The 22,261-nt window shown below is 42.5% G+C and overlaps 1 protein-coding gene across 12 annotated transcripts in view; it reads right to left on the bottom strand.

Annotated features, from left to right (window-relative positions):
- The window catches only part of PPARGC1A (PPARG coactivator 1 alpha), a 631,111-nt gene that overhangs the window by 12,363 nt on the left and 596,487 nt on the right, over window positions 1–22,261 (bottom strand). For all 12 annotated transcript variants that reach the window (XR_014515347.1, XR_014515348.1, XR_014515349.1 and 9 more), the window contains 3 exons: window positions 7,419–8,334; window positions 6,667–6,771; window positions 6,394–6,514 (listed from right to left, as the gene is read on the bottom strand). Coding sequence is in view for 7 of the 12 variants with exons in the window: in XM_083458139.1 (XP_083314265.1) it covers window positions 6,394–6,514; window positions 6,667–6,771; window positions 7,419–8,334 (1,142 nt within the window). In the remaining 5 variants the exon portion in view is untranslated. The remainder of the gene's footprint in view (window positions 1–6,393; window positions 6,515–6,666; window positions 6,772–7,418; window positions 8,335–22,261) is intronic.

The following is a 22,261-nucleotide window of genomic DNA, read 5'->3' as shown; positions in this document are numbered from 1 at the left end:
CCTGATTGGCTCCAGACACTGTGTTTTTCTGCAAGGGATTCCCACACAATGTAGTTGGATATTGCCAGCCAGTGCCGTCGCAATGGGGGAGGGGGGTTGCGCCCTGGGTGCCATGTCTGCAGGGGTGACAAGAAGGCACCCCGTGGGGGCTCATGGTGGCATGAGCAGCCATCGCGCTGCCGCAGCTGCATATGGAAAATCCTTCGTTCGCGGCTTGAGCCGTGAGCAGAGGATCCCAGTGCCGCTGGCAAACCACTATGTAAAGCGCATGTGCGATGTCGCTACGTATGGCGCATGCATCGTACATAGCACATGTGCCCTACATATCGATGCCCCGCCCCAGGTGTCCCAGCGCCTTCGTTCGCCCCTGTTGCCAGCTTCATGTCACACTTGCAGACAATTTTGCAAAGCAGAGTTGGTCTGCCAACAGGCCTGGTTTCTGAAGCCAGCTCCCCACAGAGAATGTCTTTGGGGATCTTGCCACCTTCCATTCTGTAGACATGATGAAGCCAGCATAGATGTCATTGAGACTGCAAACATGATGGGATTGTGGGCATGGGAGTACACATCTTTGTTTGAGACTCCGCCGTGCCATGTGATGCCAAAATCTTCCTGACGCAGTGTGAAGTAAAACAAACCCTGATACTGTGGGGTGGGGGGTATCAGAAAACCTATGTGCATGTGTTCACAACTCTATGCTTCTGGTCCCTTAGCTAATTTAGAACTCTCATCATCCCTAGGTACCAGCACCAGTGGCCAAGGTTGATGGAGCTGTAGTCCAACAACATCTGGAGACCCAAGTTTGAGAAAGCCTGGCGCTGTGGTGGACGTGGGTGGCGCTGTGGGTTAAACCACAGAGCCTAGGACTTGCTGATCAGAAGGTTGGTGGTTCAAATCCCTGCAACGGGGTGAGCTCCCGTTGCTCAGTCCCAGCTCCTGTCCACCTAGCAGTTCGAAAGCACATCAAAGTGCAAGTAGATAAATAGGTACCGCTCCAGCAGGAAGGTAAACGGCATTTCTGTGCGCTGCTCTGGTTCGCCAGAAGCGACTGACCACATGACCCGGAAGCTGTACGCCGGCTCCCTCGGCCAATAAAGCGAGATGAGCACCACAACCCCAGAGTCAGCCACCACTGGACCTAATGGTCAGAGGTCCCTTTACCTAAGGTTCTAGATAGCACAAGGAGTCTCCACTTCCCAGTTCACGGAGCGCAACAGAGCTGGGATGAGTGCACTCAGTCCATGTGTAGAATTCATGGAGAGAGGCAACAATGGCGACATCATATTGAGGGGTAAGTCTCAGTAGAATTACCAACATATGGTATAACGTGTCAGGAACATGTAAGCATGGTCTCTGTTTCTATTTCATACTCCTTGATTTTATTTTAGGTTATGTTTGCTCCTAATGGCCCTGCCTTGGAATAGGAGGATTCAGCTCATAAATCTGGGAACAGTAAAGATTTGCGCATGTTCTGCAATATTCCTCCCCCCCATCACACACAAATGTCTTAACAAAACAAAACTTAACTGCGCTGAACCACTTGATAAGAAACAATTTGGTTGACACTAGCTATTGAACCAAAATGACTGACCAGATGGAGCATAACGTAACAGCAGACTTTCTAATACACTTCATTTCAGATAATATATCTGGATTGGAAGCGGGGGGGGGGGGGGGAGACCCATAATGTTTCATGCACCAACATTGAAAACGTAATAGAGCTATGTGATGGGAATAAATACTGCATATGCTCCACGAGATTTGTCACGAGTGTGATTATTTTTGGCTTCTATTTCCCCTTCTTCTCTTTATTTAGGCTGCGAGAGATAACCCTGCTAAAACTGAACCATTAAAAAAATAAAAAAAGCTTGGTGAAGTACAATTAAGGGAATAAGTAAAAACGACCAAGGCACAGAAATTCAAATTTGAAACTGAAATGTACCATATGTCCTCCAGTATGCAAGAGCGGCAAAAGATTCCACTAACTATTCCCTTAAACGGCATGCCATTGTGCCCACAGATTGGGAGGCATAGTTTGCGTTTCAAATCTGGTACAGGCTTTTCATAATTCCAAGAGGGTTACAGTGGCTTTCTTTAACGTTTCTCTGATATGGGGCCATAAATTTGCAAGGGTGAATAGAAGCAATACACGGCTAAGCAGCAAACAGTGTGGCCCCACTGCTTGTTCTTAGTAAACTAGTAATATACGCCAACTGACAATGGAGGTTCCATTTAACTCCTAGCTAATAGCCTAAACCACAGAGCCCAGGGCTTCCCAATCGGAAGGTCGGCTGTTCGAATCCCCGCGATGGGGTGAGCTCCCATTGCTCAGTCCCTGCTCCTGCCAACCTAGCAGTTCGAAAGCACGTCAAAGTGCAAGTAGATAAATAGGTACCGCTCTAGCAGAAAGGTAAACAGTGTTTCCGTGCGCTGCTCTGGTTCGCCAGAAGCAGCTTAGTCCTGCTGGCCACATGACCCGGAAGCTGTACGCCGGCTCCCTCGGCTAATAAAGCAAGATGAGCGCCGCAACCCCAGAGTCGTCTGTGATTGGATCTAATGGTCAGGGGTCCCTTTACTTTTACCTAATAGCCTTTGATAGCCCTACCACTCATGAATATGCCTGAATCCCTTTTAAGGCCACATAGGTCAGTGGGCATCATAACATATAGTGGCTGTGAACATTCCTGCCTCACATACCCAAGAAATCAAGATAATGTGCATAGAGTTTCCAGGACGTTTCCTGTCCAGGCACTGTTCAGATGCAAAGTACAGTGGTACCTCGGGTTACAAACACTTCGGATTACAAGCTCCACTAACCCGGAAATAGTACCTTGGGCTGAGAACTTTGCCCCAGGATGAGAATAGAAATTGTGCACTGGCGGCAGCAGTAGGCCCCATTAGTGAAAGCGTGCCTCAGGTTAAGAAAGGTTTCGGGTTAAGAATGGACCTCCAGAACGAATCAAGTTCGCAACCCGAGGTACCACTGCATCTTAGCTTCAGCAAAGTTGCTGCACTGTGTCGCTTCAATATCCTGCTCTCTTTTGTACTTCTTCTAGAAATTATTTTTTAAAAATTGCAAATGCAAGGGAAGATCCTATTTTTCAGCAAAGAGGGATTTATAGAAATGTCTGAAGCTCTGTTTCCAGCTTCAAAAAAAGTTTTAAGGTCATCTTGCTTCAATGCATCTGCCAATGTTTGATGGCCATGCATGTTTCCAAGAGATTATCCAGATCCCCTATCCCAACATCCACAGATGGCTGCTTTTAGCAAATGAAAAAAAGTTAGACGATGCATGCATGCCCCTCTTTTATCTGGGCTCTTAAGAGTGCATACTCTGAAGAGCTGGTAACACTAACAGTAGGAGCAGTATGGCCTCACTCTGCATTGGTCCACATCACCCTGCTCTGTTAATCATCATCTTCATCATGAATCTATTTCCGTCATACCTCATGTTACAGACACTTCAAGTTATGAGTTTTTGGGTTACGGACCGTGGGAAACCTGGAAATACCGGAACGGATTACTTCCGGGTTTCGCCGCTTGCGCATGTGCAGAAGCGCCAAATTGCACAGACGCGGCACTTCAGGATGCAAACGCTGTGGGTTGCGGACGTGCCTCTGACACAGATTACATCCGCAACCCGAGGTTCCACTGTAATTGCCTTATACAAAATCATCTCAAGGCAATGTACAATAGACACACACACACACACACAAATAATTAAAAATGCAGATACATTTACAACAAAACAAAAACCACACAAACTAGACACTTGTGGCAAAAACCTATTTATCTAAGCTGGGAAGGTGTATGAGAACAAAAATGTCTTCAATTGTTTCCAGAAAGTGTAGCTCCAGATGTTTTGGAACTACAATTCCATCATCCCTGACCACTGGTCCTGTTAGCTAGGGATGATGGGAGTTGTAGTCCCAAAACATCTGAAAAGCCGAGTTTCCCTATGCCTGGTGCCGGTCGTAGGAGCCTGTCATATCTTGACAGTAATGCTGTTCCACAGAACAGGGGCTGCCACACTTAAAGCCCTGCTCTGAGTTACTGTGGAGTGGGGGGCGGAATTGTGCAGGAGAGACCGATAGTATTTCCATGCTTGCAAGCAGGGATATGAGAATGGGAAGTAACCAGGAAGAGAGGGATGTAGGCAAAATGTTGGGGTTTGTCTTTATGCTTAAAAATCTACCCATTTCTGTTTCATTCGTTAGTGAGTAAGCATAGCAATCTTGTTATTTCCCAAAACATTTTTGGCTGCCTAATGCTGCTTCGGTCAACCTTCAGCTGAAGTCAGTAGTGTGAGGCAGAGGAACACAGAATGCTGTCAGAAAGCACTGCCTACAGAGATTGACAGTAGCTGTCCAGGGCTTCAGGCAAATCTCTACCTGCAGATTCTAGGGACTGAACCTGGGACCTTCTCTACACAAAGCAGATTCTCTGCCCTTCAGCTGCAGCCCTTCCTGCTCACCTGACCTCCCAAGAGCTGAGTCACTGATGCTTATCCAGAGGGAAGTGGTAGGAAGGTCAGCGCAGTGCAAAGGCATTGGTGCAGCCAGCCCATTGCTCCTGCTGGTGTGTTTGCACTGCGCTGAGCTCGCCAATTCACATCTCCACCTCTCCCTCAGCTGTCAGGAGATCAGGTGAGCAGTGCCACTACCCCAGCACACTGTCTGGATTTGGAAATGGTGCAAAGCTGGGGTCTTGATGGTGGAGCTTACCAAAAAGAAATTCAATCTTTTATAGCATAATGTTAAATTGCCAAAAGAAAATGAAAACAACAACAACGGCATATGCTCTCTGTCTGAATACCTTAGACCTTACTTTACAAATGACAGCTGAAATATTTTTCAAACACATTTTTGAAGGTGCATATGTGAAAGCTTTCACAATCTGCATGTTGCCACTATAGTCTATCTCCCAATGCTTAGATGATTTGTAGTATCTCTTAGAACCATAGAAATGCAGAGCTGGAAGAGACCACAAGGATCATCTAGTCCAATCTGCTGCATGCGGAAATATGGGGGTTTGTTCAACGGAGTTCATCTTGCTTTGGGTTCTGAGTAATTTTCAAAAATGTATCTCAAGTCCCAAACGTAAAATATGCTGTTAAGTTGCTACCCCTGCCTCGTATTATCTGCTTTGTCAGTGTGGTGTCAAAACCATGACATTACACAGGTTGGGTGAATGGTGTTGGTGGAGAACAATCACTAGCAAATGCCCCTTGTCTTCTTCCTGCAGCCTGTAGGAAGGCTCTTTCAACACATTCATGTAGCACACCTGAAAATGTTTGTTCATCAAAAGCAGGGGACGCCAACCCTTCAGCTGCTCTTGGGTTCTGACTCCCATCAACCACAAGAGCCATCAGGGTCAGGGATGAAATCCAACATCTTGAAGGGACCTCCTTTGCTAGCCTTGCACCAAAGAAATGGCATAGCCCAACAATGTAGCTCAGATTTAGTATTCTCAAAACTTCTAACCAGAAATAAATGGACCCAGGCCTTGCTCATGCCATTAGGAAAATCAGAGCTATTGTACTATTGCTTGAAAGAGGCATACAAGGTCAATGCAGGAATGTCAACATCTCAGTGGGGGAGCGCATGGGACAAGAGGTCATACAAGGGCATGTTGTAACTCTTTACAGTGATATTTCTCTGGCCTCACGCAGCCAGCCAACTATTTGCAGCAATAACAAATCCCAACACACACACACCCCTAGCAAGTCCTGTTTTAAACCTAATGTATAGCTTTCGTGTCACCACTAAACCTTATGCCAATACTCTGCATTTATCCAATGACTCACTGAAGGGGCAAATTTACACAATGACGGAAACTGGTTGAAAAAGTTATTCCTTTTCTTGGGGAACTTTAGTTCTGCGAGGGAGCAAAGGGTCTCTAACGAAGTTAAGAGTCACCCAGATTCTTCAGGGGGTACAACGGCATTGAAATAAGCGGACAACTGCCTTAACTTTGTAGCACACATATGCCCCAAGACAAACATCTTAGGACAAAGCACATTTTTGTCTGCATTACAGAAGTTGCTGCTTCTATGGCAGATTTATATATTTCTATACATCCCATATGCTACGAAAATTTAAGCTACTTTGCTGCTTACTATCCATGACAAAGCCCTTTTCTAATATGTCTTCTAGTGGCTACTGAATGTAGAAAGTGATGATTTACAGTAGCTTTAAAATATTACATTTTAAAGGCAAAGTGAGCATTGAAATGAAAGCACAACCGGAGCACAGGAGATCAGAATTACTGAGAAATGCATGTGAAGAGATTAGTGTGTGTGTTTTGTTTGTTCCATTTAAGGAGAAAAAAGACAGAGAAAAGGAGTATAAAACAAATCTCTTCCAAAATGAAAGTTATCTGCATAGTGCTTACAATTGCTTTCTGCCTCTGTCTCTCTCTTTGTTTGGCCCTTTCAGTTTCCCGTTTTTCATATTCTTTGCGGTATTCTTCCCTCTTCAGCCTTTCATGCTGATATTCCTCATAGCTGTCATATCTAGGAGACATAACTTAATCATTAAAATCAAGTGCCTGAATTTCCCAGAGGTACAATGAATAATGAAGATTGGGTGTGTTGTTCTTTTGACACATGCAAAAAGAAATATATGTTAAAAATACGAGATGTATAAATATGGGATGCTACACTACCTGGGTCTATGGCTATATGGCGATCTGGATCGGGATCTTGAATACAAGGGAGAACTTCTATATGCCAGGGGTCTACAGTGACTGGACTCATGATAGTAGGAAGATCTGTTAGAAGAAATAAAAAAGAACATTTGTCACTGATTGTAAAGGATGAGTTATCCCCAGCTTCCTACGGCTCACATCTATAGCTTCTTTCTATCTGCTGATAAGGTTTTGTCATAATATGTGCATTTCTTAGCCACCTAACAACAAAATATGCATTGCCTTGCTGCCTCAAGGGTCCAACTTGTCTAAGATTCTGACTCCAGCAATGGCAAGCTATGTGGCTCCATTTTGACGTACAAGTCAGGCTCTGCGTATTGAGAGATTATGGGGACTCCACTTAGCTTATCAGAGTGCCTATCCTTTAAGAGACTAATCTTCCACAAATTTCAACTGATCCTTTAAAAAATAATAATAATCCAACAACCTATAAGTTAGTTAGCCATCAGTACACGTTACGGGAATGAATTCCATAATTGTGTGGGAAAGTATTTCCTTTTGTCTGCCCAAGTGATTTATTTTCTCTCTGCAAATTCTTTACTGAGATAAGAATAGATGACTGAGTTAGCGACTGTCAACCTCGTTTCATATGAACTGTAACTAGCTTAGCATCGGAGAGGTTGCTGATAAAAGGTTAGCACAGCAACTTCCACAGTCACATCCCATCACGCCGCTTGTTACTGCTCAGAAGCTTTCTTCCAGTACAGTACCTTGAGGAGGATCTACTGCACGGCGACCTTGATCTCGATCGGGAATATGGAGAACGGGAACAAGACCGGTGCTGAGGAAAGGACCTCGATCGAGAACGTATCCTTTGGAATCTTTGAGAAAGGAAGGATTTGGGTGGAGACACTGAATCTCTGCATGGAGAGTTAAGAGATGAGCAAGAAGCCGGCAGGTCAAACAATGAGTAGGCTTGCGTCCCATCCCACGACCAGCACAGTTTGTCACTTTCATCTTCGCTGTCATCGAAAAGACCTTCCATTGTTAGTCCTGAATTTATAAACATAGGTAGCTTGGAGAATTGTTCGTCACTATAATTGCCGTTGTCCCTCAGTGCACTGGTTTTAGTGGTCTCTTCCTCAAAAACAGCTTGGCTAGGGTGACCAAAATGCTTATTGAGTTCGGCCCGGATGTCCTGGTCTTGGAGCTGTTTCCGGCTGTTGCACTGCAAATCCTGCCTGTTCGCCTGTGAAGTCTCTCTCTTGTACTGGTCACATTGTTCGAAAGAAGAACAAATATGGCACCACCGCTCAGGCAGGCAGCCTTTCAATTGGACTTGTCTGGACTCCTCAAGCTCCTGGGATAGGTTGATGCGTATTTCTGTTTTCGAATTAACAGACTGACAGTAGTCATGGTCACCAAACAGCCGCAAACCAGGCCGCTTTGTCTTCCTCTCCTCTTGACCGACAGACAGCACAGTTGTTTTACTAAGCTGCGCATACAGCTCTGACTGTTCCGGACCCTTCCAAACTAAGTTATGTCCTTGAGAGCTGGAAGACTCACTGCAGCGCGGTTTTTTGGAAGGTGGCATAACAGTCTTGCATGACGACTTTGGCTTTGGTGAAGTCCGAAAAGGGTTGTCTTGGTTGGCTTTGTGAGGAGGGGTTGTAGGCGGAGTTAGGCCTAAGAGGAAAGCAAAGCAAAAACCAACCAAAGTTGGTTAGCATGTGGGTTCTACCCTAACTTTCCCCAAAACACCTTCATGAGGCCCCCTCCTGTCGCTTCCCTGAAGCATATCCTCAAAACCCATCTTTTCCACGGAACCTTTGCCACAACCCCTTATTCGCCTATTTTATGTGCATGCAGCTACACCGAACACACAGTCTTCTCTAGTTCACCCTGGCTTCCATCTTGCTCACCTCCCGCCATCGACTTCCCCAAGTTGAAATTTAGATAGTCAGAATCTCAGAGGAAAAGATTTATCATCTTGTTGCTACTCTGTAATGTGTTATGAACATTGAGGGTGCTATATACATAAAGAAATCATGTTCATTAAAATGGATGAATGAAGCAAGCAAGCAAAGACACACACACACACAACTAAAAACAAAACAATGCTTTTATTTACCCCTTGCAACATAAAAAGTGATGCTGATGATACTAAAAGTCCCTTCTGTTATTACCTTTAGTGGTGTGGAATAGCTGCAGCATGGATCCTGTTTGCACCACTTGGTAATGTCACGAAGTCCTAGATCACAAGGCAGAAGCGAATGTTGTGGTTCCTTTCCACACCAGCATTGTCCCCCAAAGTAACTGGAGAAACACTGGCATGAGAAGAACCAAATCATGGGCTCCTCCCACATGGCCTTGGTCTTCAATACTACCACAGTGATGTGGGAGGGGCATGCATTCCTATGGCTCCAAAGTTGCTAAAAGAAGTGCTTTAAAAAGGGCTTCCGAATGTATATCAGCACAGGCCAAACCAGAAGCTTCTTTAACTGCACATGGGGAAGGGTTCCTTATCTCTTCCCTCCCCAGCCTCAATCACAATGAAAATCATCCCAATACTGCAAAAGGCATTGCAAAAAAACCCTCCAAAAATCTACCATGGGTATCAATGGAAGCTTTTTTTCTTATTTGCTTAATAAATTATTATTATTATTACCACATGGGGGAAATCAGTTTTCATCAAGATTGTGGCTGGGGGTGAAGGGGCAATCCTCTCTTCTCCATGTGACACAGATGCACTGAGAATTGGGGCCCACACGCATAGCAATTATTTAAGAAAACAACAGCAGATGTGATTGGTAACCACACAGCTAAAATAATGTCTAAGGAATGTTTATTCCTTCAAACATCAAAACTAGGATGCATCAAACACTATTGGAAGTGGGGGTGGATTTATTTTCTTATCAGGTTTCTGGACTATTTGGGTGTCCTCTCAATAGATAGAGAGTTTGAACTAATTTCAGTGATATTCATTATACAACGTTGATACTGTAAATTGTAGATTTAGACTGTAAATTTAAAACACTGTCAGTCTTCTCCACCCAATCCAACTATTTCTAAAGCTAAAATAATCTAGGTGACAGAAACGTGGAGTACATCAGTAATAGACAACACAAGGAGATGCAAGACCTAAAACTGGCCATACAATTTGTAGCAAAGATTCGGGTCTGCAGAGCTCAATAATTCAAGAAACCCTTGCTAATATACAAATAATAAAATATTGGAAACAAAACAACAAGGTTCTTCAAAAACAGAACAATAGTGAAACTGAAACGGCAACTAAATACCCAAATGCCAATGAATATTACAAAGGAGAGGCTGAAATTTACTTTGTGTCGAGCAAATAGAGGATTAAGTAAATAAAGAGGAGACAAATGTCAGATCAATAACTACCAGGTTCCCCCGCTCTCCCTGCACACTATGATGTGAATTTACTATGCCAGATCTCTTTGCAGAGATGAAAGATCACACACAGCCACGCTGAACCACCTAGAATGAAAGAAGGCAAAGCTTTCATCCCACTGCTGATAGTTTTGTGTAGCGGATGTCTGCAACTCTTTTTGAGTTTCTTTCAGGTTCTATAAAAGATTATGTTAATCAAATGATTTTTAAAAAAACAAAATGTTGGGAACTACATCTTCCTAGCTGAGAGGCAAGTTAACTGAGAAGCTAAGTTGGGTAATGAAACAAGTTGTTTTTCTTTCTTTTTTAAGGAGGTTCAGAAATTTGCATCGATGCAAATGTTCACTGAACAATCAAATAGTGTCCAGGGGTAATTTAAGTATTATTATTCCTACCAACAGCACAGGATTGGCTTAAATAAAGCTGTGCAGAATTGTATTTAACTCTGTTGCTTTACTTTTACAATGTGGAAGCTGAAGATCTCTAGTTCAGATAGGCAAATTCAAAGAGGAACAGAGGTGTTACTTTGGAAAAATAAGACAAAAACCCATTCCACACAAACCTCAGCCATAACCTACAGCATTCCAATGGCCAGTAACACAGAGAACAGCTGTTAGAAATGTTCAATTTCAAGAGCAACACATAAGCATCTCACTGACTCGGAGGCATCCAAGGTGTGTCTCAATACACCAAGCCACCACATAATAGCCCAAGGCCTCTATGGGTCCCTAACAATAATCCAGCAAACTGCACAGCCATGTTGTCACTGCTGCGGGTAGTGTGGCCAGCCCAAGACATTTTGGCACCTGAGGCAAACCACAAAATGGAGTCCCCTTGCCACGGAAGATGTGGGGACTTATAGCCTACATTAGGAGGTCTAGTTTAATCCTTCAATATGCAATTTTAAGATCTGTGAAAGGAACTGTGCTGACAAATGGAGGGAACAATATTGTATTGCATCAGGAATGTTACCTCAACAGAGGTATGATCAACCACTGATCAGTGTCAGGTCAAAAGAGAGACAGTGAGAAATGTGTATAATCTGCGGAAGACAGAGCACTCTTCAGTCCAAAGGAACTCTTTTAACCTTCAGTGAAAGAATTGGTTCTGCTTTTTCTAATTTTTTTGCTGATGCTCCCCAAAACATTTTAATATATTATAGATGTTTTTGCTGGTCAGTTTGAGCCAAACTGGGCAAAAGATGTGAAACCTATAGCTTCCGCAATACGATTACATATTTTTGGTTATTTGCCTTTTTTTTTTTTTTTACATCGGTAATGTGGTGTTTGGAGGAAAGCTATTTGTTGATGAAGGTCAACATGGCCAATAACTTTATTAGAGTCATAGGCTTTATGAAAAAACGGCTGCCTCATTTATTCACCCCAAATGATAATGACTACCTGTTCTAGCCAATGGACTATTGAAGGGTATTGCCTGGTAAAGTTGGCGAGTCTGCTGCACAGAAGGGCTTGCAAGTGTCTGTTTTTAAACAAAATAAAAAAATTTTAAAAATCAATCACCACTGAATTTCTCCTAAAATAAAAATACTTCCATATCATTAGTAAAATGTGCAAAAAGGAATAAGCTTAGATGAGGAGCACCATGTTTAAGGAGAAAGAGAGAGTGAGTTGGGGAGCCTTAAAAATTAAGGACTAGGAACTAAGCACAGGAACTAACAACTCACGTATATTAGATGCCTTTTAAGTTGAAATGAAGTTATAAATGAACACATAAGCAAAATGAAAGCTAAAAAATTAATCCCCACCCACATCAAGAAAATAAGATGGGCATGAAATCATATGGTTCTGAGGAAACAGAATGTGAATGTGGGGAATAACTCTTTTGAGAGCTTCTCCCTTTCTGATAGAAAGCTAGCACAAGGTTTTGCCAGCAGTGCCGGTTTTCTATTTGCAGGAAGCTTTTCACATAGGGCAGCATTCAAACTTAGACCTGCCTCCAACAAATGGCTACTAAATTGAACCTGTAAACAAATAAAGGTAAAGGTAAAGGGGCCCCTGACCATTAGGTCCAGTCGTGGCCGACTCTGGGGTTGCGATGCTCATCTCGCTTTAGTGGCCGAGGGAGCCAGCGTACAGCTTCTGGGACATGTGGCCAGCATGACTAAGCCGCTTATGGCGAACCAGAGCAGCGCACAGAAATGCTGTTTACCTTCCCGACGGAGCGGTACCTATTTATCTACTTGCACTTTGACGTGTTTTCGAACTGCTAGGTTGGCAGGAGCTGGGACCGAGCAATGGGAGCTCACCCCGTCGCGGGGATTCGAACCGCTGACCTTCTGATGGTTTAACCCACAGCTCCACCCGCGTAGTGAGCCAGTATTTGCTATGGCTTCCCAATGAGTTTACTGTCAGGAGCAAACCCAAGTTTGTCACTATGAAGGTTCCCCTGGATTCTTGGCAAGGAGGTATATCGGTGCTCCCTCACAGGGGGAAAAAACACCACACTTCACCACAACAGGCACATTAGAAATTACTACATTTTATGCAACCCAAGAACTCGAAGTGTCCCAAAGTGTTGCAAAGTGAGAAGGGCAAAACAAAAACAACCCCCCCCCCCAAAAAAAACTTGCGTGCCTTTGTGTTGAGGTGTGACAAGGATGGTAAGTTTCTCCTGTGTATGCTCTTGTTGTGGCACCACACACAAAAACGTCATATACTCCACAGTTTCAAGCCATCTACCTTAATACTGCCTTGCCATTTCTCTTATTGCTGAGCTCCCAGCTGTTGTCTAATGACTTTACACAGATAAATTTCTGGAGTGAATTTTACACACACACACACACCTGGACTTGCACCCCTGGCGGGGGGCTGGTTTCATCAACCCCTAAGAACACCTCTGTCACCAGCGAAGAGGGGGAATGTGCAATATTTATTTAAGTAAGGAGAAGAAAAGTTTTGCATTGGTTCTTCTTTCCTACCTAGGACCAAACTCTGCCCCCTTCTCCTCTATATAAACTTCGAGAAAATTAGCGCCATATTTATTCACAGCGAGTATCACGTCTGCTTTGCCTTTACTCTAATCACAGTAATCTGAGTTCCATCTCATGCCATGATCCTAAATCAATAGTGCTAAAACATTCTGCACCCTTTTGGATTATTTCACGCCGGCTGATTTTCTCTCTGCAAAATGTGTACATTTTCGCGTTGACAGTGCAAGGTATATTCCGTGCTCTCTCTTGAACTTAGCAGGTTTTGACAGATTTATGTGAGGACAGATGGCCATTACAGGCTGAAGGCTGACAAGAGGCAGTTCAGAGCATTGTTAACACACTTGCACAAACTCTCAGCAGTGCGGCACTGTGCAGAATGTAATTCAGACTATAGCTTTTTTATTGCTGCCTATTTTCCTTTGTCAAAAGCGCCTGCTGTGCAGAGCAACAAATGGCTGCCATTACCCGGGATGTAATGGGTGTCAGACAAATCACGTAACACAAACAATCAAGAGTATGTAGGTCATATTTCAACAGAGCACAACCTTAGCAATATTTATGATTACTGCATTGAAATGTGCTCTATAATAAACAAGTACCTCTACATCACTCACACTTATGTACTTCTGCACAGCAAATCCAGTAGAAGTGGTACATGCACCACAACAATGCTTCCCTTCAAACACCAGCCATTTAATTTTGTTTTGTTTTGAGGATATTCCTTCCCTTCCCCACAACCTCGTCCTCGGCTGCAATGCCACAGTACTCTCTTCTGCATAATGGAAAGTATCCAAATAAATATGGAGGTTGCAGGTCAAGTCAGGAGGGTCCACACATCTCTAATTTGCAACCAAGTTTTGCCTAAAGCAAACTTTCAAGGCCACCTTTTTAAAGTTTTCTTTAAAAGGTCTTCCCTTAAATTGAATGGCCTTTGCAAATGCTACAAGGACAATCCAATACCTCTGGCACTGTCCCCTCCTCTCCCTGCTCCCAGAGAAGGATTCCCCAACTGCAGTGCAAGGCTGCTTAAACTGCCTTCCTCTCTCCCCCACAAGTTTCCATGGTATTTTCCATTTTAGAAGAAGAAGAAGAAGAGGAGTTTGGATTTGATATCCCGCCTTTCACTCCCTTTAAGGAGTCTCAAAGTGGCTAACATTCTCCTTTCCCTTCCTCCCCCACAACAAACACTCTGTGAGGTGAGTGGGGCTGAGAGACTTCAAAGAAGTGTGACTGGCCCAAGGTCACCCAGCAGCTGCATGTGGAGGAGCGGAGACGCGAACCCGGTTCACCAGATTACGAGACTACCGCTCTTAACCACTACACCACACTGGCTCTCCCAATCTTTTCCCTACACTCCCGGAAAATGTGCGCATGGCACAACCGAGTAATGCATACATCACTATTCCAAAAATTTAACACAGTTATGTTATGTTTTGTTTTGTTTTTAAAAAGAAGTTATCAAAGTGTAGATTCCCTTCTTGGACAGTCATTTGAACAGGAAAATTAGTGTGAGCCTGAATGTCCTTTATCCAAGTATCACTTTAGCCACAAACTCATTAGGTGTTTTGGAATGGTGCTTCCATTTTTGGAACGGAAAGAGAAGTCAAATGTTTCACGGAATGTGTGTGTGTGTGTATGTGTGTGTGTGTGTGTGTGAACTGCTCTGACCAATCTAGGAGAATTATATACACGCTTATACATTTGATCAAAAATAAGGTCCTCAAAGTAGATATAAATAAATAAGTCAATTTACTGTACTGTACTATATACTGTACTGTGAGACTTATTATACAATAGCATGCTATTCAATAAAACAATTCAACACAAAGAATTCAATGTACAATTTTAAAAAGCCAATAAAAGCAGCATACCGCAATTACAGGAACCGGGAATTGTTTGACTGGTATTTGAGGCCAAGGAAAGCTCAAGTAAATACATCTGTTTTTAACAGCTTGTGGAAGTTCAGTCTGCTCCTTCACAGATTTGACCAAAATGGGTTAGATTTATCTAGACCTGAATGTAACATTTTAGCCTAGGTTTGCACATACTGCCGACCCACCAAACTGAATCCAGCCCACAAGGTGTTTATCGTGGCCCCCACCTGGAAGGCAGCACTACCTGGCTAGTGGGCTGTGTCCACTGAGGTGGGCCGCAAATTGTGCAAGTCTGCTTTAGCTGTTGCAGAACGCCAGTTCCCACCTAAGATTAATGTCAATGTGCTTTTGAAATTTATTCCAAAACTCTTATCCCTTTACAACACAGGTTTACACCGATGGCAATTTTTCTGTCAAAATTTAACGTGACTGAGAGTACTTCAGCGTTAACGTACAAACATCTGATAATGCGTCTCGTTTGTGGATGCATATTGGCGGGCTGTAGAGAATTGAACCTTCCTGGAGACATGCTGTGAGTATCAGCATTATTAAAAAAAACAACAACCCACCAGATTTTTTTACATCTTATGAGTTTGGAAATGGGATTATCAAGGGAAACATTATTTAAAGCCACTTAAGGCACTGAACACAAGATAATGGCCTGATTCAGTAAAAGAATCAGCAGGGCTTCTGTACGACACAAAACGGCAGAAGCTGGGAATGGATAATAAAATTAAATAGCCATCATATAATAAAGGACTACATGTCTGTTGAGCAGTCAGTTTAATCTTGTTGTCAGTACAGCAGAGGATAAATATAGACCTCTGGAAAGATCTAATAATTTACTAGATGGCATTCCCCTGGTCGAACCTTCCGCCACCCATTCTTGAACATATCACTTTATCGCTTTGTGGGTAGACAAACCAAACACCAGCCATAGGCGTGGCCAGGCTGCAATTCAGAGTGGCAACAGGGGATAGGGAACACTTCAGATAATGGAACTTCTGCTTGGTGTGTGTGTGTGTGTGTGTGTGTGTGTGTGTTACTACATTGAACATCTGGAATTTGGTGACTGTCAACATTCACATGTGAATGCTAACAAACCCAGACTAGGTTTGGGTACGTCTGAAAAGCTAAGCAATATACTGGTGGACTCTTGGTAACTACCTAAAATATGGCCCAAGAATGTGGAAATCCCAGTTTATTTTTTTCCAGCATTCCCCAAACAGTCAATGATACCTGCTTACAGGTACCATGCACTGTGTTAGAACTTTGTGTGTCTCTTTCTCTTCTTTCCTTCCTTCCTTTCTTTTTTTAAAAATATTTTTTTTTTTGAATCTAGATTGTCAAGATAGCCTAAAAAAGAGAAACATGAAACAAATATAAAACAGCTCTTCCTTTCTTTCTTCTTTGAAGGCAGGACACAAGCTTTAGAACCAAGTCAAATAAATTAAGGAATACTTCCCTCAATATGAGGCAAAAGTTGCATTGATATGCACTTTTTGGGGAACTAGCATCTTGTTTTCCCAGTAGTGATGTATGGAAGTGAGAGCTGGACCATAAAGAAGGCTGATCACCGAAGAATTGACGCTTTTGAATTATGGTGTTGGAGGAGACTCTTGAGAGTCCCATGGACTGCAAGAAGATCAAACGCATCCATTCTTAAGGAAATCAGCCCTGAGTGCTCACTGGAAGGACAGATCGTGAAGCTGAGGCTCCAATACTTTGGCCACCTCATGAGAAGAGAAGACTCACTGGAAAAGACCCTGATGTTGGGAAAGATGGAGGGCACAAGGAGAAGGGGACGACAGAGGACGAGATGGTTAGACAGTGTTCTCGAAGCTACAAACATGAATCTGACCAAACTGCGGGTGGCAGTGGAAGACAGGAGTGCCTGGCGTGCTCTGGTCCATGGGGTCACAAAGAGTCGGACACGACTGAACGACTAAACAACAACAACAACAAGCATCTTCACAGTCCACTACCCTCTTCAGCTTTGGGGCAACATGCAGTAATGAAGGAGTGGAACAGGAGTGGGAAGGCAACAGATGTACACCCAATCTCAGGGTTGGAGCTTCTTTTCTAGATGGCAATTTTTTCAGAAGATAAAACAAATAAAGAACAACATGGAGCCTACTGGATCAGGTCAATGGTCCACCTAGTCCTACTCTCACAGTGGCCAACCAGAGGCCTGTGGAAATGGTTCAAGCACAATAGCACCCTGCCCACTTGATGCAATATGTTCTTTTTATGCTCCCCAAGTTAGTTGTGCCCATTAACTTCAGCGGCTCTGCTCTGAGTAGGACTAGTGCTGACTAGCACTCACTGGTCCCAAGTCACAGTTGCCACATTTCCACTGCAGATGCAAGGAGCCATGATTTGCAAAATGTCACTGTAGTTCTGGTCCACAAAGTGCACCTGTTATGTAATGAGTTGAATAGGATCCAAAAGGCAGCAGTCTGATTGGTCTTAGAACAATAGGATTCAGAATGCAGCAGTCTGATTGGTCCACAGGAGCCACCCAATCCAGCTCCAGGTGGAAGTAAATCCGCAACCTGATTGGCCTACAGGTGAATCCTGGAATTAGCCAATCACATGGGGCCCATTGTGTAAATAATGTATATAAAGCAGACATTCTGGGGGAACTTCCATTCCTCCTGAGCATTTTCTTGATGTTCTCCCTGATCTTGAGAAAGACTTCATACTACAATAATCCATCTGTCTTGCGCTTGAATAATTTCTGTGTCACCTATATGACCAAGCTTCATCAACAAATATTAATGATGTCTCATGCAGGATACTCAGCACAGCATCATCTAATTTCTTGAGCAGAATATGCCACCAGAACATGTCACACCAGCAGAACCAAAGTGTGAACTATCAAGATGCTTTAATGAAGTGTTTGTCGTTTCACAAGATGAATGCTCCTTTACTTTTTTTTTGATCCATCTTTAGTGCAAAGGTACATTCACGAAGCTATTTCTTAATCAAGCTTTATTCATTTACGGCCTTGGTCCAGTATATCTGAAAGAGCGTCTCCACCCCCATCGTTCTACCTGGACACTGAGGTCCAGCACCGAGGGCCTTCTGGCAGTTCCCTCACTGCGAGAAGCCAAGTTACAGGGAACCAGGCAGAGGGCCTTCTCGGTAGTGGCGCCTTCCCTGTGAAACACCCTCCCACCAGATGTCAAAGAGAACAACAACTACCAGACATCTGAAGACAGCCCTGTTTAGAGGAGCTTTTAATGTCTGATGTATTATAGTATTTTAATATTTTTTTTGGAAGCCGCCAAGAGTGGCTGGGGAAGCCCAGCCAGATGTGCGGGGTATAAATAATATGTTGTTGTTGTTGTTGTTGTTGTTGTTGTTGTTGTTGTTGTTGTTGTTGTTTTGTTGTTATTATTCTGCCAGGGACCATATTTCCTCAAGGATAATCTATTGGAACTGTATTGTCAGTGGTGGGCAGAGCTAGGGTCTATGGGAGGTGAAGCCCAGAGGCTTAAGTAAAGGAGAATAAAGACCAACTTGCTTCAGATTTAACTGTGACCATTTCCTTAGATTAAAATTACCAATCATAGGCCAATCTACTCAGAAGTAATCCCTAATAGGTGTTATGGGGTTACTGTCAAATAAGTATATAAATACTTTTTGAAAAATAATAATACAACAGACTAATACAGCTTTGCAAAGCAAATGAAAGCAATTCCTTTCTGACTTTAGTATGCTATACAAACAACAGAAATGCACCCATTTTTTTTCAGACAGCTGGGGAGAAAGGGAATATGATGGGGAAACCATTTTAAAGGCCGACATCAATTTATCTTCATCAAAACAAATTCTGTTCTATTTGTTCTGAAACTACATAGAAAGAGGTGAAAATACTAAAAAAGCTAAGAAAATCAAGGAGGAAACAAGCAGGAAGAAAGAGATTCTGATTGTTCCTGCTTTGCCTCAGAACTGATTGGCATACATGTCACCAATGCAGGAACAATGAGGAAAAGTTGTATAATTATGCAGCTGAGACCGAAGGTATATCTGAAGAGCCTGACTTTGACTAGGATGTTCTTATTTTTAATATGGTGGAATTAAAACAGATTTTCTTTCAGGGAATATTTATTAAGACATAAGCTAAAATGTAAAAAAAGCTATATACATTGCAAGCGTTGCATTTTTCCTGGATGATTTATCCTCAGTGAAATTATCCTCATGGATACCTGCCCTGTTAGACAGTTTGGACAAGTTAAATTTGTTTTCATTAGCTTTGTGTACACAAAATTTCTTTAATGCTGCTAAACAAGGAAAATACGATGATTTTCCTTACAGGGAAAAACAAACAAACATGCAGTAGCCATCATTCTTAAATCAATTATTCTGAAATGTCCATGGACAGATTCTGTTTTATATGGGAGACAAAAAGGGAGTGAAAATGCAGCATGCATACAACATATCATGTGAATATTGCCACTGGTAGTACAAAATGGGGGCAGGTTATGTTTTGCCCTAACAATTCTAATCTAGTATTTCATTGTCTGATTGCGGCATAGTTTCTGCAGCAAGCTAAACGGAAAACATTTGGGTGTATAATATATACAGTGGTGCCTCGCAAGACGAAATTAATCCGTTCCACGAGTCTCTTCGTCTTGTGGTTTTTTCGTCTTGTGAAGCACGGCTATTAGCGGCTTAGCGGCTTTTAACGGCTTAGTGGCTTAGTGGCTATTAACGGCTTAGCGGCTTTAAGAAAAAGGAAACAAACTCGCAAGAACTCATAAGACGTTTCGTCTTGCGAAGCAAGCCCATAGGGAAATTCGTCTTGCGGAACGACTCAAAAAACGGAAAACTCTTTTGTCTAGCGAGTTTTTCGTCTTGTGAGGCATTCGTCTTGCGGGGCACCACTGTACTTGAAAGAACAATCACTGGGGCTCTAGAGGCTATTCCCCCCCCCCCAAGCAAAACCTGAAAAACAGGATTTATTCCATGCATGCTTACACTGCCCATTTTGCATCTTTGCCATGATGCTCCCATAAATTATTTCAATACATTGTAGATCTCTTCCGGCCATCTTGAACCTGCTATGGCCCAAACTGGGCAAAAAGTGTGAAAGTTATCACCTCAAATTCTTAAACTGATGAGGCGCAAAATGTGATTTTGGGACTGTTGCTTCAAATATGTCTTACCTGAAGAAGCAGCAGGACATTTTGAAAAGAATTTTAAACCCAAAATTTAAGTTTATTACCTACAAAAATTAAAAATGGAAATGGCATAATCCCTGGGGAGTTGCCAGGAAATTCATTGGCATATCTTGAGAAAATAGATATACAATTAGTCTTGCAATCCCTAGGGCAAAATCCCAGATGATGATGATGATTTGAGGTATAGAATGAATGTAAAGATTCAGCTTTATCAACACCCATCGAGAATATATAAATGATAACCAATAATAACTGGAGTGGGGAGCATTTTTATCAGTTGACTGTGTAGTAAAGTAACCACTTTTGTTCGAAAGGAGGAGGCACAGAGAGGAAGTGAGGGAAAGAGCAGAAAACCAAGGTAGGTGCTTTTTATATTGTTCGAGTGTACGGTACTTCAATAGCGCAAGCAGGCCCACTCAAAGTTGGAGCAATGCAACCACTATTTAAACTATTATAAACAATGCCAGGGCAGCATTAAAGACAACATCCAGGCAGAAGACACAACACTGCTGTCTACTATAGGTTGGAATTAAATGGGCCCATTTCTGTTAATGACCATAATAATAATAATAATAATAATAATAATAATAATAAACATTTCTATACCACCACAGACCCTCCAAGTGTCCCTATCTTCCAGGGATAGTCCCAGATTTACAAAGGCCGTCCTGGTTTCTGATTTGATTCCAGAATGTCCCGCTTTTCCTTAGGACACCCCTATTTTCCTTGGAGAACTGTTGGAGGGTATGGAAAAGGACATTGCTATTGTCATTGGAGAAATGCTGGAGGGGACATCTCAGTTTGGTGTCACTTGCAAATTTGATGAGCATCCCCTCAATTCCTTCATCCAAGTCATTTATAAAGACGTCGAACAACAACGGGCCCTGGACAGAACCCTAAGGCACCCCACTTGCCACTTGCTTAAACGGTCTCCAATGTTTTATTAAGATTAAAAAAAATAACACACAAATGTATATAAAATCAGAACATCACTTGTTTAAAAGTTATTACATGGAACCCAGTAAATATGCCAGGATTCTCGGGGGGGGGGGGGGGGAGAAAGTCACGTGCTTTAAATGTGTCCACATAGGCCTAATATATTCTGCACTAAAGAATATTAACCTGTAAAGAGTCAGTGAAACCACTCCCTTCACCTTTTGCAGACTCCAGGAGCAAGCAGAAGATATCTCAAAGGAAAGCGATACATTTAGGCTGACATCCTAGGTGCATTTTCTTTGAAAGTAAACATTCTTGCAGGTAAAGGTAGACAGGACTGATCTGTTAACTACCCAATGGTCAGACTTTTTCAAAAAGTGTACATAAGTATAATATAATCAAGCTATGGAAGGCTACATTAAAAAAAAACGCATAAGGATTTGAAGCCTGAAAGGATCAAGAATAGGTTAGGAGTGTAAAATGAAGGTACAAGGCAGAGGACCATAATAAGACTAGATTTCATTATGAGTGTATTTTTTTTTTTTTTAAGTTGTGGAGTGCCCTTAACTTGAGAGAGGACAAGTTCATGGCAGGTGCAATACTATGGCTTTCAGACAAGGCTGCCGAGGTCTACATTCTAATACTCAAGATATCCTCAAAGCTCATACTTTCTAAAGTTAGAGAAAAACAAGAGAATTGATTATTCCATTACTGCTCTGTGGTCTGCAAACGTCATCATGAGAAGGTCACTGTCTGCAATCCAATACTAAGCTTAGATGGTCCCTTTCCTGTTACCCAGCAAAAATGTTGTTTGGCAAAGTTTTATCCTCTAATTTAAACAGGAAGGAAGCAAATTCTAAGACACTGATCAGATGGTATAAATCTTCTGTTGTGCAGTCTGTGAGCCAGTTCACATATGCATTCACAAACCTTGGACACTCAGTCTTCAATGACTTCCACCTAAATGTGCGAAATATTTCAAATGGAAAGCATCAAGTCTGAGGTAATATAAAAGCTCTTCCTGATTATTCTTGTATCAATGCAAGCCATCAACTGATGGCTGCAGTCATCAAGTAATGAACACGCATGTGTGAATTATCCCTTTCAGGTGGGAGAAAGGGAAATGCAACTAAAATTTAGCAATATATACGTCAGGGGACTGGGAATTTATTCCAGATAAATTATTTCATTCGTTTTTTCTCCCTAGACATTATACTAAGCTCTGTAACAGTGGAATCATAATTCTAAAG

Source organism: Podarcis tiliguerta (assembly GCF_965153285.1).
Source record: "Podarcis tiliguerta genome assembly, chromosome: 9".
Classification (NCBI taxonomy): Eukaryota; Metazoa; Chordata; class Lepidosauria; order Squamata; family Lacertidae; genus Podarcis; species Podarcis tiliguerta.
Note: the sequence above shows the minus strand (reverse complement) of the source record. Positions and strands in the feature narration are given on the sequence as shown.